General features: G+C 43.9%; 1 protein-coding gene across 1 annotated transcript in view; it reads right to left on the reverse strand.

Annotated features, from left to right (window-relative positions):
- LOC121283332 (growth arrest-specific protein 2) overlaps positions 1–13407 on the reverse strand; it is a 213055-nt gene extending 199648 nt beyond the window's left edge. Inside the window, exons 1-2 of the mRNA XM_041197796.1 lie at positions 13336–13407; positions 12751–12915 (exon numbers count right to left, since the gene is read on the reverse strand). Of these exons, the coding sequence (XP_041053730.1) occupies positions 12751–12892 (142 nt within the window). The 5' untranslated portion in view covers positions 12893–12915; positions 13336–13407. The remainder of the gene's footprint in view (positions 1–12750; positions 12916–13335) is intronic.
- Positions 13408–15480: the final 2073 nt, after the last annotated feature.

The following is a 15480-nucleotide window of genomic DNA, read 5'->3' on the forward strand; positions in this document are numbered from 1 at the left end:
TAAGGGGTCAGCCATTTAGGACTGAGCGAGGGGAAATTTCTTCACTCAAGGAGTTGTGAATCTTTGAAATTCTATACCATAGAGAGCCGTGGATGATCAGTCATTAGATATATTCAAGGCAGGATAAAGTAGATTTTTGTGTACTAAGGGAATTAAGGGACATGGGACTAGTATGGGAAAGTAGAGGAAGAAGAACAGCCATGACTTTGCTGAATTGCAGAGCAGGTTCGAAGGGCCAAAGGGGTCAGCTCTAGTTTCTCCATTTTCTTATGTTCTTATGTCAATTGGGAACTTTGCACCCAACCACTCATGATTGGAAGAGAGAAATTGCACAGACATGCACACCTTACAACTATCCCAAAACGGGTTATTATCTCTTCAGCCCTGAGCAAGCGGGCCCACCACGACGTTTTTTAATTATGCTGGTATTCAGGCCAAAAGGAAACACGTCAGTGTTGCACCACTCACAGCCTACCACGTCACTATTGATACCCTGAATCCTTTTGGAGCCAGGAGCAGGAACTCAGTGTTGGAATCGGTTATCCTGACCATTTACCCAGCTGGCATTTGTCTTTTAAGGTACAGGTGGAGGTTTCACGTCTTAACATGCAACCAGGAAATCACCTCCACCAAAAAAACAATACCTGTCACAACTGAACCTCCACTATTTTGAGAAGTTGTAAGTCTCCCACCAGGTTTATAGTGGGATACTGGGCAAAACACAAAAGGTATTTCCTACAGTAAAAGGCAATTTGCAGAAAGCACAATGTAATATAACATAATATAATATTTGTGGAAATGTAAAGCATCACTGAAGAGGGAAAAGCAGGTTCTAATATATTGTGTATGTATCCTTCAGTAGGACCTGAAATTTCTGGTTTTATTTTGAATCATTTTTTTTCTCAGAACTTACGCAGATGATTTTACACTGGATTTAGTCAAATCACCTATGCAGAAAAGGGTGTAAAGTACATTGTTTTAAGCTTTCTGAAAAATGTGCTTGAGCTGGCAAATGGCACAGGCTTACCTGCAACGGCAGCTCAGCAGGGTCAGCCACAACAATCTTTCCAATAGAAGCTCTTATTCCTTATTTGAATAGACCACTCGCAAGAGATAAGCTTGCCCAGAGAGCTTGGCCAATAGCATTCATTTCAAGCAGCCTAAGCTGTTACCATGGGCTTTCTAGCTGCCGCTGGAACCAGTAATCAGAAGACTTATATGGAGGGCCAGCAAATATTTTGAAATTTGACTACATAATCTTCAGCCTACTCCAGAACCCTGCAATCTGCTGGGAGAGTCTATTGCACCAGTTGTCTTCAGGTAGCCCCTACCCTGGGATGTCCAATGAGTGGATCCACGGCAAAATGAGAGGGGAAATCAAAAGCACCTTTCTCATATTAAAGGCAGGATTTTCCCCTTAATGCACTAAGTGTGGTGGTGGGTGTGAAAATCGGTGTTTTACGTGCCAGCCACAATGGCGGGTTTTCGCACCGCATCGTCCATTTCCTGCCGCATTAAATATGCCTGCATGGGAAACAAGACAGATCGCTGGCGAGTGTCCTTTGATTTGCCCGCCTCACTGTGAGCTCATCGCTTCCTCATTATGGGCGCCATATTTAAAGTACAGCCGCACACAGCGTTCTCAATGTCTTCAGCTCAGGACTGCTCCACTGTATACAATGGCCCTGAAAGCCAAGAAGATGGCAGCACCCTAATTCAGTAACGCCTCACTGGAACACCTTTTAGTCAAGGCCCACCATGATATTCTCTACATCCATTCTGTCTGCAGGATGTCCAGCATGCTCATCAATCTGGCTTGGGAGGCGGTGGCAGTCAGTACCAACGCTGCATGCACAGAAGAGGTCAGGTATCGGGTGCAAAAAGAGGATGAATGATCTCATCCATGCTTCCAGGGTAAGTCAACCATCTGATCACTCTCAATGCACAGACTCACAAACCCACCTCACAGTCACTGGCTTCTCACTCGCTGCTAGCTCAAGGGATATCACCATTCACTCTCAGGCCCTCTCACATCCCCATCTGGGCTCATCTCCTCTGAAGATTGTGTCCTCATCCTGTCCATGGCTCCCTTCACCACCCACACATGCCAGGCATCTTTATCATCTGTGCTGGCATGCGTCTTGCTCACGCTCTCTCCACCTTTCTTTATGCAGGACAAGATTGAATACAATCACAGAGAGAGGTCCCAGGCCTGGGGTTGAGTGCCAGAACTCAAGGTCCTCTCTCAGTTCTAAAACCAAACTGGCCGGAGAGGACATGGACCGTGCCTCAGCGACAGTGAGGTCGGCGGCAAACGCCCATCTGAGTATCTTGCACAGGCTTATCCCTCAGACAACCACATGGTGAGTGCATTGTCCTGTTTTAGAGTCACCTGCAATGCCTTAATTATCTCCACTTTATTTTACAGGAACCTCAGCCAAAAGCGCCTGATAGTCTCAACCAGCCAGGCCCTTAGCTCGAGCCCCGATGACACCTCGGATGAGGATCCTAAGGACACCACAGTAAAAGACCCATCACAGCATTCACCAACATCCTCCACCAGCGCAGAGACGCACATGACAGTGGGACCTAGTTCTAGAGTAGGCTAGGGGTCACAATCTGGTGAGGACATTGGCACTCGGACAAATCTGTTCAGTTTGAGTCAGATTACAAGCCTCTGGACTTGGTCCTAAGTCAGTTGGTGGAGCCACAGCAATAATCACGGGAACATCCGGAAGAGATGTCAGCTGCATTCCTAAGATTGCAATGGACAATGGAGGAGTCTGTCCGCATTTAGACTGAGATGATAGCGCCAGCATGCCAATGCACTGAGGTCAGGATGGCGACCAACATAGAGACCTTGGTCCAGGACATTGGTCCTACATTGATGCAGGAGCTGCACCCCATTGCTGTAGCCCCTGGTGGCATTCATCAGTGGCCATGCGAATGGGGAGCAGGGCACCTTGATCTCAGTCCAGCTGCCCCTTCTCCTCAAGGACTCAGCCAGGGGCCCTCGAACACCCATAGGGAGGAGGACCAGCAGATGGCACCCCAGGGCCATCCACCCAGGTGACTCCAAGAGTGTCCAGCCGATCCCAATTCTCTCTTCTTGTGACCCCATCACCTCCAGCTCCACAGGCCAAGAAGGTCCACTGTCCCACAGCAGGACACCCACAAACGTCATCACAAACAACAGGGGGTAGCAGTCAGCATGCTGCCTCCACCTGGTGGATGCTGGGGATGCACCCAAATGTAGCGGTAGGGTTAGGAAAGTTAGAAAAATTTAGGAGTACAACGGTGGCATGGGTGTTCACAAAATGAACATAATGTTCATAAATGTAAATATAATCACACCAATTTCACATCTCTTACGTATGCCTCCTTTTTATGATGAACTGTGTTGAAGTCAATCAGGTGTGATACCATGGTATCTCCCCCCATTTATCATAGGCATCGCTATCATGGGTCTCTCGTCTATGTACTGTGCTACCATTTCACCATAGTGTGTGCCCCTTTTTCAGATCATTCTTGACACTAGTGATGCCTCGAACTTAATGTGCTTGTGGAAGGAACCTCGTTCACATGCTTTGCAGGATCATATCATGTTTATTCTTGGCTCTGTAAGATTGAGGCAGAGGTGTTCTCCTATCTTGTCTTTCTTCTTGAAAGGTGAAGGCATGGTGTGCAAGGAGAGATGTGTTTCCGCATGGAAAAGCGTCATATATCATGCATCTCCATGTGCTCTCTGTTATCCAGCAGGATTTTCATGCTACAAGGCCTTACTAAAAGCTTGTGTGTGCTCCTGTCTGCTAACCACGTTTCCGACTTTCCAAGTGTACATCTGCTAAGCTCACCAATAAGTGGGAGCACCTCGCCACCTCAACATGCCAAAGCTCTGGTCCCTCAGTCACATTATTTCCCTAGTGCTTGAACCTACAATCTTGATCGTTTCTCAACTTGTACTTGTCTGTATTGCAGCCACAAGGTTCTCGTCACAAGGTTGATATGCAGCACTGTGCATCCCATCAACTAAGCACTCACCAAGATGTGTGATGCTAATTACAAATGATGATTTTTGGTAGTCAACAAAGCCTTTGAGCATTCTCTGAAAGCACACACTGTAGCTTTAGACAATGTTGAGCGGAGCAATGGTATAGGAGTGCGGATGTACTGAAGCTGAAGTCTGCTCTTTATTAATAACGACTCATCACCTTGATGGCCTCATGGTTTCTAAGCATTTTGGAGTTTGCGAGGGCACAATGTATGTCTTAAAGACAAGGGATTTTAATGTCTGGCATGCAGGCGGTTGAACGTCGTCATCTTCAGGTGGTCCACATGCATAGTAAGGTGAGGATAAAAGTGGGCCAGCATCCCTAACTGAGAGTGCCAGATGTTAATGTGAGAGAAGAAGGTAACACACAGGATTGAGTCATCTCTGAATAGATACATACCTGTGGAACATCCTCGGCTGCCTTGGCCTAAGTGTCATCTATCAATTTTGCCATCAAGTTTACACAGAATGCATTGTCCCATTGCTAGAGATAGATCTCTTTGAGGAGCTTTGTCAGATTGAAGGCGTACATCTAGGAGTCCCCTGAGGATAATAGAACAGCTCCTGGCTCTTATAGGTTGCCATTGTGACTGGGATGTGGAGAGATGCTTGAAGGGTCAGTGCCTTCTGACATCTGATGCCAGGACTCCCTGTTCCAATTAGTACCGCATCTCAATAAGGACACATATTCCCGAGGTTTCATCATCCTTCAAAGGATCGGGACAATGTGAGCCTGATGTGTAACTATTTACTCTCATATGAAGTGCATGGTTGAAATGAGAGGAATAGCAATGCTGATGGCAATGTTGGCCCACGGTGGAGACCAACAATGCTCATGCCGTTACCCAAGCATTGATGGAGCAGACCATAGACATCTTAAAGATGCAATTCCGATGCCTGGACAGATCTGGCAGAGTTCCAAGAGGGTACTAACTGCAACTCGTCATCCTCCTTGTGGAATCTGACAGCTATGAGGGTGTCACGCACATGCCTGCCTTGTCTGATTCATGCTATGGGCTCTTCCCCTGCAGCCTCGGCTTCTTCGGACTCAATGCCATTATCGCCTTCGATGTGCTCCTCATTGGAGGAGACGTGCAGCTCCTCCTTGTCGGCATCTTCTCCCCACCTTTGCAGTACCAGGTTGTGCAGAGCGCAGCAAGCCACGATGATCAGTAAGACCCTCTGGGGAGTGCACTGGAGGGTTCTTCTAGATCTGTCCAGGCATTGGGATTGCATCTTTAAGATACCTATGGTCTGCTCCATCAATGCTCGGGTAACGGCATGAGCATTGTTGTAACTTCTCTCTGCAGGATTCTGTGGCTGCCACTTGGGATGGAAGGACAATCTTCCTGATGTTCTCTCTGCGGCATCAATGAGAAACAGACATGAGTTAGCATCAGCCTGCAAATGTCCTTTTTCTGTCAATGATTCATTAGTGAATATGGGTTCAAGGGCTTTGTTCCAGTGTCGGAAACTAATTGCCCCAAAAATCCAGGCCAGTGCAGGTATGCCTTTCATCTCCCACTCCCCCCACCCCTCCAGGCTCTTTACATGACTGGCTGCTATGAGAATGCTTTGGCATCACCACATCCTTTGTGGGGGGGTACCACTTGTCACCGAGGGGCCAACCCTGGATCCTGTGTGGTCTCTTGAAGATGTCCGGAATCTGCAATTTACTCAAGCTGTAAGAGTCATTGACGCTTCCTGGATATCTTGCGCAAACATACATAAGTTTCTTATAGCCACAGGCCAGCTGAACACTGAGCGAGTGGATACCTTTCCTATTTATGTGTTGGAGTGCCTGTGTAGCCAAATGAGTGCAGCCAATAGCACCCTGTACCTGTGGGAATCCAGAAATCTCTGGAAAGCCTGCTGCTCTGGCATACTGGCTGTTTGATGTCTATCAAAGTTGACGTAATTGTGGGCCTTAGCAAAAATGGTGCCTGTCACCTCATGTGAGCATTTGTGAGTGAATGCCTGAGAGTTCCTGCAAAGTCTCCAGTAGAGTCCTGGAAGGAGTCACTCATGTTCAGTGCAGCGACTATTCTCACAGCCAGTGGCAGTGGATTCCTTCCCAGTCCCCATGGCAACAACTCCCACAGAATGTGGCAAATTTGAGTCACCAGATATCTGGACAGGCGGAGGGGTCAGTGGCACTGTCTCTCACTCATCTGCAGATAAGACATACGAATTCTGTGCACGCAATGGTCTTGTGAGGTGCCTATACATGGTGCTTCTGCATCTGGAGTAGGCCCTGCTGCCCCTGGTCTTGAGGGTTTCACTCCTCCCTTTGGTGAGCCTGGTGCCTCCATTCCAATTTTCTTCTTCTTCTCTCTTGCCTGTGTGTGACTATGAAGGCAGCAATAAATCCAGGCTCCATCTTTCTGATGGTCTCTCTGCAGCATCAAGGAGAAACAGACATGAGTCAGCACCAGCCTGCAAATCCTTTTTCTGTCAATGACTCATTAGTAAATGTGGGTTCGAGTGCTTTGTTCCAGTGTCGGAAACTAATCGCCCCAAAAATCCAGGCAATGCAGGTGCGCCTCACCCCCCAACTACCCCTCCCCACTGCCACCAGCACCCCCCCCCCACCCCCCCGCCGACCCGTCCAGCCTCTTTACATGACTGGCTGCTTTGCTTTGGCTAGGTGCTTGGATGTGCTGCTTTCAGTCCAGGCGCTTGGATCCTCATTCACTGCACTCTAATGCCACACTCTTTGGGATACACAAGGGAAGAGGTTAAGTCAAGAACTAAATTTTTTGAGGGGGACCTGAAGATTCTCTTCTTCGACAAGCGTCACTATTGTAGCTTGTGCTGAAGCTTGTCCAGTTGCCCAATTGCTCTGGAGTGCATTACTGCTCTGGGGAATCTCCATGCTGTGAACAAAGGGTTAATACCAGGAGATTGATTAGTGCCACTTTGCAGGATTAGTCTTGAATGAAAGCACATCATAGCTTCACTATCCTGATTCCCTGCATTGTCATTGAAAGGCTCCTAACATGTCTCAGCTGTGCATCTCTCCTCATTTAGGAATGCACAGTTCAGTTGGATGTCCCTTTAATCGGCCCCCAAGTGCATGTATCTGCTCTCCAATTGGCCCTCAGAGCCCTCACTAGCAGAGCTTCTCCTCCTTTCAATACTGCGCCATTGCTGCAGATTGGAAGATGGTGGTGCTGCGGTCTCACCACCAGACCAGCTTTGACCCTCCCTGTTTGAGTGTGGAAATCCTTCCCATCATCCTGCAGGAGTTTAATGTTCAGGTTTCGCTCCCTCCAAGACCTCTCAATCCTACTCCTGTATTCTTTGATCCCATCATGATTGTGGTCGATATCCCTTTGTTACCCCCGGAACATGATGAGGTAGATGAGACTCTGTCCTGTGTAGACCTCACCCCTCCCCAACCTGAGGACACTTGCACAATCTGCCATATACATGCCCTTCTGACACCCTCGAATGTCCCCACAATATCTTTTCCCCATCTAAAGGCTACAGATGCCTCCCCTGACTGAGTGTGCCATCTGCGGCCCAGTGTGATGCCAGAAGCCACAAATGCGTGTGATGTTACAATACCCCGTGTGCAATAGCCTGGGCATGACTGAGGCTGGACTGACATACTGACATGCCCTTCCCCTGCCTGAACTGGGACAAGGACAGTCTTGGCAAGCTCAACATGGAAGTTCTTCTTCATTCAGTGATCCTCCTATTCTGGCGCAAAGTCACTTATGTCAATCTGTAACCGACTCTCTCCCCACCCTGGCGCTGAGGATACTTCCCCACCGGATCCCACCCTCCACCCCGAGTCATGTGTCTGAATGCAACCTTCCCCAGTCTTACCCCCAGTGGAGGCCTTGGCCTTCAGCCCCTTTCCTTTCTTCAGGCCAGTTTGCCCCCTTCCCCAGTGGAGGCCTTGCCCTGCAGCTCTTTCCCCCTCCTCAAGCTAGTTTACCCCCTTCCCCAGTGGGGGCCTTGCCCTGCAGCCCCTTCCCTTCCCTCAGGCCAGTTTCCCCCCTTCCCCTGTGGAGGCCTTGCCCTAGAGCCCCTTCCATTGCCTCAGGCCAGTTTCCCCCCTTTCTCAGTGGAGGCTTTGCCCTGCAGCACATTAAAAGCAAACCCTGCCTTACCGCTGCATCTGGCACCCCCCTGAAAGCAATGTGGTGCTGCCGGCAAAGCCTAAATGAAGAAGCACTTCCATGTTGAGCTTGCCAAGACTGTCCTTGTCCCAGTCCAGGCAGGGGGAGGGCATGCTGAGTGTGACTTGCCATGAGCGCTGCGCCATGCAAGATAGGCAAAGGAACCTCGAAGTCACATAAACATAAGAACAAGGAGCAGGAGTAGGCCATTCGGCCCATCGAGTCTACTCCACCATTTAAGAAGGTCATGGCTGATTTGATAATAAACTCAAATCTGCATCCCACCTACCTCCAATAACCTATCACCCCCTTGCTTACCAATAATCTATCCACTTCTCCCTCAAAAATATTCAAAGGCTCTGCTTCCACCACTTTTTCAGGAAGAGAGTTCCAAAGACTCACGAACCTTTGAGAGGAAAATGTTGTCTCATCTCCTTTTTAAATGGGTGACCCCTTATTTTTAAATAGTGACCCCTAGTTCTACATTCTCCCACAAGAGGAAACATCCTCTCCACATCCACCCTGTCAATACCCCTCAGGATCTTATATGCTTCAAGCAAGTCACCTCTAATTCTTCTAAACGCCAGCAGATGCAAGCCTAGTCTGGCCAATCTTTCTTCATAAGATTACCCACCCATTCCAGGTATTAGTTTGGTAAATCTTCTCTGATCTGCTTCCAACGCATTTACATCCTTCCTTGAATAAGATGACCAATACTGTACACAGTACTCCAGATGTGGTCTCACTAGTGATCTGTATAACTGAAGCATAATCTCCCTACTTTCGTACTCAATTCCCCTCGCATAAATGATAACATTCTATTAGCTTTCCTAATTACTTGCTGTACTTGCATACTAACCTTTTGTGATTCATGCACTAAGACTCCCAGGTCCCTCTGCATCTCAGAGCTCTGCAATCTCTCACCATATAGATAATACGCTTCTCTTTTATTCTTCCTGCCAAAATGGACAATTTCACATTTTCCCACATTGTACTCCACTTGCCAGATCTTTGCCCACTCATTTAACCTATCTATATCTTTTTGTAACCTCCTTATGCTCTCTTCACAACTTTCTTTCTTATGTATCTTTGTGTCATCAGCAAATTTGGCAACCATCCCATCAAACCCTTCATCCAAATTATTTACATAAATTGTAAACAGCTGAGGTCCCAACAGTGATCCCTGTGATACACCACTCATTACATTTTGCCAACCTGAAAAAGACCCATTTATGCCCACTCTCTGCTTGCTGTTAGCCAACCAATCTTCTATCAATGTCAATATGTTACTGGCTATACCATGAGCTTTTATTTTTTGCAATAACCTTTGATGTGGCACTTTATCAAATGCATTCTGGAAATCTAAGTACAATACATCCACTGGTTCCCCTTTATCCACAGCACATGTTACTTGCCCAAAGAACTCTAATAAGTTGACAATGTTGACTCTGCCTGATTACCTTGAACTTATCTAAGTGCCCTGCTATAGCTTCTTTATTAATAGCTTCTAACATTTTCCCTATGACAGATGTTAAGTCACGAGTGAAGTGCAGGTTGCCAGGTGCATTTCACTTATATATGTTGTAAAACACGTCAGTTTAATTGGACACCGACCCCTGCCCTCTTGATCCAGTTTGGGGGAATGATTCCAGCGAGTAGCCCTTATAATGAGATGCAAATGCATTATGCATTAAAATGTCTTTCCCGATGTTCTGTGGCAGGAAACATGGCCAGCCATTGATGGCTGCAGCAGACGATCCTGGACTGCTTTTACGATGGTGGTAAACTAATTTTCCTGATCTCACAGAGCCAGAAAATCCTGCCCTATAATATCAATGCTGGGCCTGAACATACTAAAGTTGCAAAATTTAAGAATAATGGAAATCCCAGGAAATCCTGGGGAGCCTGAAGGCAGAAAACTCATGTAACAGGGCTTTACTAGTTTCTAATCTTCACTTGTCATGGGGAGTGCCAATTTCCCAGGCGCAGGTGTTATGATCCATTTAGGAATGGTTAACATTTAAAAAGAAATACGAAAGCCTCTTTTTAACAAACAGGACTATACCACAAGATTTCAAACAAAACAAATTTTATTGTATATAAAAGATTTAAACTAAACAAGCACTATTAACTTAATAATATGGTTTATAACTATATATGTTATTCACCCAGGCTTACTTCCTATGTTCCCTAAGAATTCTCTTATAAGACACATCAATCTTAAAAGTTATTTACTTCTGTAAGGACAACCCATAAGTATGCCAGAGCCCTCTGGAGAATTCTCCTCAGCTCCAGCTATTGTCATAGATAAAACTTTCATTGACCCTCTCCTGACTGTCTCAGCCCCTTGTTCTGGTTACTTTTCCAATACTTCCAAACTATTCTGCTGGTTACTTTATTTTGCAATAAGGCACTGTGAAGCCCACTGCAGATTCTCCCACTAGATTCAATCTAGATAATCTTCCAGTTTCTGATCCCTTACAAGATTCAAATTGAGATTAAGCCTCACCCACCTTCCACAAAGTCAATGATGAAGTTAGTGTTTTATTCCACTTACAGTGCAGGTCTGTCTAACTGTCATTTATTTTGGTTAACTTCTTTCAATGAGTTGCAAACCACATGAGGTCCAAACTACAACTAAAAGCTCCTCCAATCAAACACTGAGATAAACTGAAACCAGAGAGCCTTCCTAAGATCCACCCATCTCCGTGATGAAGCAGCCTGCTCTGGGCTATCCCTTATTTATAACGTTTTTTTAAAATCTGATAAAGTAAATGGGTTTTATGGCCTTTCAGGGTTTACTAAATGTTTTTAAGATAATTTAGCTTTAACTCCTAAAACAAAAATGTCTCTCTGGACTGCACTTCTTTGTAAGTAGTGTAGACATCATGTCTCCAGTTCTCCAGCTAAGTAAATTCACCTACCGTTTTAAACTCCTGCCTTCTGACTTTATTAAACAACCATGGATGACCTTATGAACTGCCATTTCCTTAGGTGTTTTGCAAACACTAAAACCCAATACTTTAATTGCCCTACCTTTATAACAATAATCTTCCCAGAACTAAACATTACCCCTAAAATATTAACATGAATCATGAATGGAATATTCACAACACAGTGAAGAGAAAAATCTACTCTATAGTCTTTCCCACTCATTGGCCAGGATTTTGCCCTCGTCCGGTGGGTTTGGCGGAGGGAGTGGGAGCGGTTGGGAAGCCAACCGCAATTTCACGCTGGCGGGCCAATTAAGGCCCACCCAGCGAAATGTGCGCTGCAGAGCTCAGCGTGCCTATGTGGCGGGGGAAAGGAGGATGAGCGTGCAAGTTCACACGGGTGTGTGCAGGAAAAGCTCTGTGAAGCACAGGGCTGCCTCAGGGAGATGAAGATTTTGAAAAATAAAAAAGGAATTTAAAAATGTTAAAAACATGTCCCCTGATGTGACTCTCATGAGCAGGGACATGTTAGAAATTAGTTTGAAATTTTTTTATTTTTTTAATGACAGATCGAAACCTCATCCTGCCAGTGGATAAGGTTTCGCAAAAAATCCAAAGGTCGCTTGGCCTTTTCACCTGCCCACCAACCATAAGGTTGGACAGGCAGTGAAAAGTTTAATTCAATGAAATCCTTAATAGCCTTAATAGGCTTGTTAATTGTCAGTGGGTGTGCTGACAACTCCCACGCGCACTCACTGACCAAAATATCATGTGAGTGCGCTCGCCTGACATCATCGCACGTCATTTTACACTCGTTCGGGTGCCTGCCCACCTAATGAGCAGAAAATTCTGGCCATTAGGTTAATAAGTCCTCCTATGATTAAACTAAGACCCTTAAAAAACACGCCTGGTAAACTTAAGAAAATTAATACAAGCCAATGAGTCATATTATGTTAGGGTAATAATGACTGGTGCATGGTTCTTTCCTCAAGATGAAACAACATTGCCTAAAGGTTCAGCAACTTGCAATACTAACTATACTGTAAACATTAATAAAATAGATCTACCATGGCATTCCTCATAAGTAATCAAGGACTTGGGTGCACAATTGATATCAATTCTTCAAGTCAAAAAGACTCAATAACTTTATTAATAATACGTATGACTCATAGATGTACCAAAATTGAACTCCACAAATAATTGAACAAGATGCATAATCTGGTTCAACAAAACTTTCAAACTACAAGGTTCTGTTCTTATCTTTAAAGGCTCAGGCTTGCAACCAAAATAATTCTACAAAAGTAAATTGAAAGTTCAAACTAATTATTTTATATATGTACACTTAGAATTAAGGAAGTAACTATGTATTGAAAAACTGGAAGGGTGTAAAGATTCAAACAACACCAAGATTCCTGTAAAAACAGCACTGATTTATTGGACAGGCTAGATGAACCATCAACCATCATAGATTTTCTCCTGTGCAATATTTTTGTATGTGTACATTCTGCTTCAGATACTGTTTTAGGAGGAATCTGCTCAATGGCAGAACTACTTCCAAAGCCCTTGGGCAAGCTTAAAATAGTTCTCATTTTCAATTATTCAAATCAAGTACCAAGCATTAAAATTGTAATCTTACCTAGTAAATTTGTCAACCATAGAGCCAAGTCTTCTTTCATTGGTAATAAACTAGCTTCATGCCTGCTTGCCAACCACTGACTGTATTGGTGCACATCGGACAGGCTTGGCCCAGGCTCCTTAGAACTGAATGTGCTGTACATCTTTTCTTATCCACTTGTAATATCTAACAGAAAGAAAGATAAACAGTCTGTCATGATATAGAAGGAATAACAACAGGTGATGATACACTATGCACAAACTTAATTTTTGTTCAGAAGTATATTAGTGTTTATGTCTCAGAAGTTGAAATTAATGCATAAATAACGAATCTGTACACATTGATTCAAACTCAGAATAACACAAATTATTATTGATTGAAGTCATCGCAAAGGATCATACATTTTACTTCAAGAATCAAAAAGATTTACTTCAAAATTAAAAATATATATTTTTCATTAAGTATAAAACATTTTTAAGTATTTTAAATTTTACCGTGTTCCCAAACTACTGCAGTACTTGACTACAAATGGCACTACACAATGTTGCTTGCTAAAGAAACTTCCAATTATACACTTTTTCTTGTTTCAGAAAGTCCTTTTTGTACCTGAATGTGAGCTGACATCTCAAGTTCCAAGCAGCATTATCAACAACAGTGACCTGGTTTAGTACAGTTTACAGTACGCCTAATGGCACGCAGCAGTCTGTTCCTTTTTCACCAGGACTGTAAGGCATAATCACTCCCCTCTAAACGAACAGTGGGTTTTCACATAAGCCTGCACAGTAGAGCATTCATTGCATCTTCTCGTCAAAGAGCAGTGTTACAATGTTTTGCCTCATCCGTAATTTAAGCTATCAAACTGATATTTATAAAAGGGTTGTATGTGAAAGAAGCAAGTAATCATAGAAGCATCTGCAATTTCTTCAGCACATTTTTCAATAATTAGTCGATTACAGACAGTAAAAATCGTCTTACGTAAACAAAATGCGCCTAAGTTAAACTTCTCCGGTGTAACTTAGGTGGTGACTATAAGATACTGTTGACAGTGAAATCACTGCTTTATTATAATTGACTGCAAACTTTGGAGAACTCGATTAGCAAATGAATATAAAATCTTTTGAGGCTTTTGCTTTCCAGTTATCCTTCATAATCACATCAACGCCGTTGGATGAACTGAAGTTGAGGTTTCTCGCAAAATCTAAAGCTCTTCGGACAATTCTGTATTAATACATTCAAATAAATAGCTCTAAACATGTAAATGATTCACATAGCGGTATAAAAAAGCGACTTTGGATACATTGGATACCTCGTACGTTTTGATTTACTTGGAGCTAAAATGATATTTTAATTGTTTCAAATCGTATGTTCAGACTACGATCAGCCTAATAATGTGCCAAAACGACGTTTTTTTAGCTCTCAATATCGTTGTTTATTACTATTAGTGTCGTGGAAGCTCATAGTTGCAGACTAATCACTGCATTGCTCCTCACCCACTACAAGCGGTTCCGTTCTGTAGATTTCACTCAGTTTCTTCTGCAATGCAACACTCTGCGGATCGACCCTGCTCGTACGTACATGTAGATCAAACAGCACTTCCACAATAGGTCTCCTTGCATGACGGATTCTTCAGTTCGTTAAGTGTGCATCTTAGTTTGAAGCATCCTAGTAGTGCTGACTAGAAGACGAACACCACATTTCCTACACATTCACATCGTCCTGTCAAACGAGAACGGAAGTCAATGGCTACAAATACCTTTCTACCACCAAACACTGACAACGATTGACCCCTGAAATGCGTATAGATTTCAGCATCTGGCAAAATTAGATTGTTCGAACATTAATTTCGTGAATCTTGATGGTGGACAAATGTAAAATAATTTTATCGTGTGAATTGCATGCCATTGAGTTTTGTAATAACTGACAATTAGTTTGGAAATGAACAAAAAGTCTATTAATAATCCAGCTATCGCTGTCTGAAGATCTAGTTTCAATTTTGTGCTGACTCATTTTATCTTACTCGAGTTTGTTTTCTTTTATAAACATATTTTTTCCTGAAAGTCAACTAGCTGGCACAGAATTAACAGTTATTCTTTTGTAACAATAGATCAAATAACTGACAATGTATTTACAACCTCGTGTCTGTGTTACATTGCTACCTGCCACGTCCAGTGATTCAGATAGGCATGAAAGTGCCTTTGGTATCATTTGGAGGGCAGGCAGTCGTGGCCAACATTCTTCCCTCACCAATAATGCAAAAAACAAATTAGTGCATCCTTGTTTATGGGATCATCTTGCATACAAAATTACTGCTGCTTCTTGACATAAGAATATTCCCAACGCTTCAAAGTAGTTGATTGGATATAGAGTGCTTCAGCTGTCACAAAATTCTAGTTTAATCATTTATTTTTTGTTTTCATTGAATCTGCAATATTTGTTCATGTTATTTAGATTTAAGAAATGAATTTCACTAATCCAACCAACATTCCTTCATACTTTTTCCCATGTGACATCACACTATATTGACAAATGTAATTAAGTAGCATTAAGAATGCCAACAGCTTTCTGAGAGTAGGCTGGGTTTTCCTCAGCAGTCATACACTCTTTTTTGTGCAGGGGCTATTATTGATGCAAAGAACCCCATTTAAAGGACACATAACTCCATCAGGGTAGGTTTCTTTTATTCATTCATGGGATGTGGGCGTCACTGGCTAGGCCAGCATTTATTGCCCAGCCCTAATTGCCTTTGAGAAG

This window comes from Carcharodon carcharias, chromosome 10, assembly GCF_017639515.1.
Source record: "Carcharodon carcharias isolate sCarCar2 chromosome 10, sCarCar2.pri, whole genome shotgun sequence".
Lineage (NCBI taxonomy): Eukaryota > Metazoa > Chordata > Chondrichthyes > Lamniformes > Lamnidae > Carcharodon > Carcharodon carcharias.